The sequence below is a fragment of the Teleopsis dalmanni genome, chromosome 2 (genome assembly GCF_002237135.1).
Source record: "Teleopsis dalmanni isolate 2A chromosome 2, ASM223713v2, whole genome shotgun sequence".
Taxonomy (NCBI): domain Eukaryota; kingdom Metazoa; phylum Arthropoda; class Insecta; order Diptera; family Diopsidae; genus Teleopsis; species Teleopsis dalmanni.
Window position 1 is genome coordinate 226481980 of NC_051847.1, and position 2908 is coordinate 226484887.

Consider the following 2908-nt stretch of genomic DNA (forward strand, 5'->3'; position numbering starts at 1 on the left):
TAGTTAGTGTAAAGAAATATAATTGTGAATTTTAATTTAGTGCAATATTGTAGAATTGTAAAAATAAAAATGAGTGCAAAAAAATTAATTTTTCGTCAAGAAAGTGAAGAATCATCTAATGGATCAGTAACGACTCCCACTTTAAGTCGTTTACGTGATACATTTCGACGATCCGAAAGTCTTACATCGCAAATTGGCACAATAGTTTCGAATGCAGCACAGGCTGCATCCGGAGTTGTCACTGGTACGAGCACAATTGGCGCTGCTTCAGAAGTAACGCCAGGATCGAGCATGTATACACCCACCGAATCATCACCACCACCACCACCACCAACTAAGAAAAAGTCAAGTAAGTTGATTTTTTTTATTAATAAAAATATATTTTTTTTTTGGAAATAATTACTCGTTTTTAAAATATATAAAAGTACGAATTTTTGATATGCGTTTCTTCATAGTGATTAGTGATAAGGAATTTAATCTGTAATGTCTTTGTTTTTATTGTTGTTTGTTTTATTGTTTTTAAACAAATTTGAAATAAAAATAATTAATGTGTATAGAAACATTTTCTATATTTTACAAGGTACTCGTATGACTATCTTTTATTATAAACACTGCTTGAAACCACTAGGTATGTAAGTGTAACTGATGCACTTCAGCTACTTTATCGTATTGTAATATTATATCATTTCAGTGAAATAATATAATAATGTTAAGAATATACTTTATTCTTAACAGGTGTAATTTTGGTTTTCATTCGAAGAGCGGAATATTTTTTGTTTAGCAAGATCAATTAGTATTAAAAAAGAAGTCATGGACTTTTTAGGAGTCAGTATCTGACAGAAATTCTGACTACTACATAAAATATATTATAATTTATAATTTATATTAAAATTTATTTTTTTGTATTTATGTAAATTATTTAACCATATTTAACTGCAAATATTTACATATATTCGACATATTCGACATATGTTAGAAAAATAATAGTTAAATAGCTTATATAAATGTAAAAAAAATTATTAATAGCAATTAAAAAGTATATATTAACTTTGAATAGGTGATAATAATAATGGCCTATAAGTAGCAAGTTATTTCCCTACATTTAGTTTAATAAAAAAACAAAGAAGAAAAACATTTATCAGCTGTTAGTGCAACTTTTATTCTTCCTAATCAGAACTTTATTTTTCAGCTAAATTTTCACCACAGTGGTGAAAACTTTGATATAAGCTTCTCACAACACACAGTGTGTGTTGCAAATGACTTTTATTTTGATTATTGCAGGAAAATCAATAATTTAACAATTCCTAAAAATTCGTTGAAAATTGCACACGAACGGAGCATGAGCAAAAGTTGTTGCAAGCAATACTTTCAAGCAGCAATAATTATAAAATTTGTGTTAATTTTAAGTAATTTTAGTTTTTGTGAATTTTGAATTAAATTTCTTAATTGCAATACAATAAAAATTTATCTCAGAAATTTTGTAATAAAGTGCAACTGCAACTGGGCAAAGTTGTGAATCAAAAAGGTAATCACGTAAATAATCCTGAATCATTTCGATTTTTCACAAAAGTGTGCAAAAGTCAATTGTGTTGTCACCTCTACGGTCCCATAATATTATTTCAATTTCTCTATTTAATTTTATGTTCTCAAGGAGGCGGAAAGGTGAAGTGACCACCAATATTGTACATTAAAGGCAAATATTATTAAGCATTTTGTCGTAACTAACATGCGTACCTTGGTCGAAGACACCAAAAAAATTGCATTGAACAATAACAATATTGGCACAACTTCTAATAATATTGCAACTTCAACTCTAACTGCAACAGCAACTGCAACAAATAAAACAAGAAACATTACAAAGCATTACAAATCGTTGAATAAAAATTGTAAAATGCAACAGCAACAACAACAGCAACAAAGTGCAAATCTCAGCAGCAATGGTGCACTTCAGAAACAGAACAGGCAGAAGCAGCATCACCAACAACAGCAACAACAACAACAAAAACAGCAACAGCAGCACAACAATAATTCTACAACAATTGCAATTCCAAAAGCAGCACATGCCAACACGAACGAAGAAATCGCCGGCGGTGTGCAAGACACCATCTATTTGTGTAATTTTCGAGTGTCGGTCGATGGCGAATGGTTGTGCCTTAAAGAGTTGGCTGATCTAGACATAAACCAGCAGAACGGTGCTCCCACGATCGCTGGACGCCAAACGCATTTCGGCAACAAGAACAAGCGCTACTCAGGAATGTCAGCCAATGGCTTGGAGGATAATGGTATATTGGCAATACAAAATTTAATCAGTCGTCGTTTGAATCATGAGCGCGAACACGTTCATAAAACAAATAGTCAGCACTTGCTTACAACAAGACACGCACAAGATAATGGCTTATGTGGTGTTATTGGTGGTTCTAGTACTGGTGGTGAATGGTCTAATCTTTGTAGGTTGCTTCTTTTACGCATCACAATTTTTATTTTGATTTCTTTCTTCGGTTTACTACTTTTTATGCATTTTTATTTTGTTTTAGTTGCCAAGAATTGCACGCAAACGAAAATATTTAATCTGAATTTTAGGATCTAAATTTGTGTTCTTAAGTGCTTTGACCAAGTGACACACAAATGATGAATTGAACTATATAAAAACGTTCTTACACTGTATAATTGCCGACATTTCCTTTGTGCAGTAGTGCTTTTTATATCATTCACGACGACAAATTTTGAAGTGCCTTTCCATAGCAATTAAGTGGAAAAGGCAAGCCTTTGTTTAGTCAATAGAAGTCCAAGTAAAGTGTACCTGTGCTAGAGTGTAGTTTGAGTGTGTACTCAAGGCAGCAAGAATGCTCTTTTAATATTTTATTAAAAAACTATTTAATATTTTTCGCTTTAGAACCTATTGCCATTA

The 2908-nt window shown here is 31.6% G+C and overlaps 1 protein-coding gene across 1 annotated transcript; it reads left to right on the forward strand.

Moving 5' to 3' along the window:
- The first annotated feature begins 1291 nt into the window (after positions 1–1291).
- LOC119683914 (TPR-containing protein DDB_G0280363-like) lies at positions 1292–2887 on the forward strand. The gene is made up of 2 exons (XM_038097802.1): positions 1292–1525; positions 1652–2887. The coding sequence occupies exon 2, from the start codon at positions 1727–1729 to the stop codon at positions 2585–2587; it is 861 nt and encodes a 286-aa protein (XP_037953730.1). The 5' UTR covers positions 1292–1525; positions 1652–1726; the 3' UTR covers positions 2588–2887.
- The last annotated feature ends 21 nt before the right edge of the window (positions 2888–2908 follow it).

Bases quoted from the DNA above. Each gene is read 5' to 3' on its own strand.
- LOC119683914 (XM_038097802.1), top strand. From the start codon at position 1,727: ATGCGTACCTTGGTCGAAGACACCAAAAAAATTGCATTGAACAATAAC.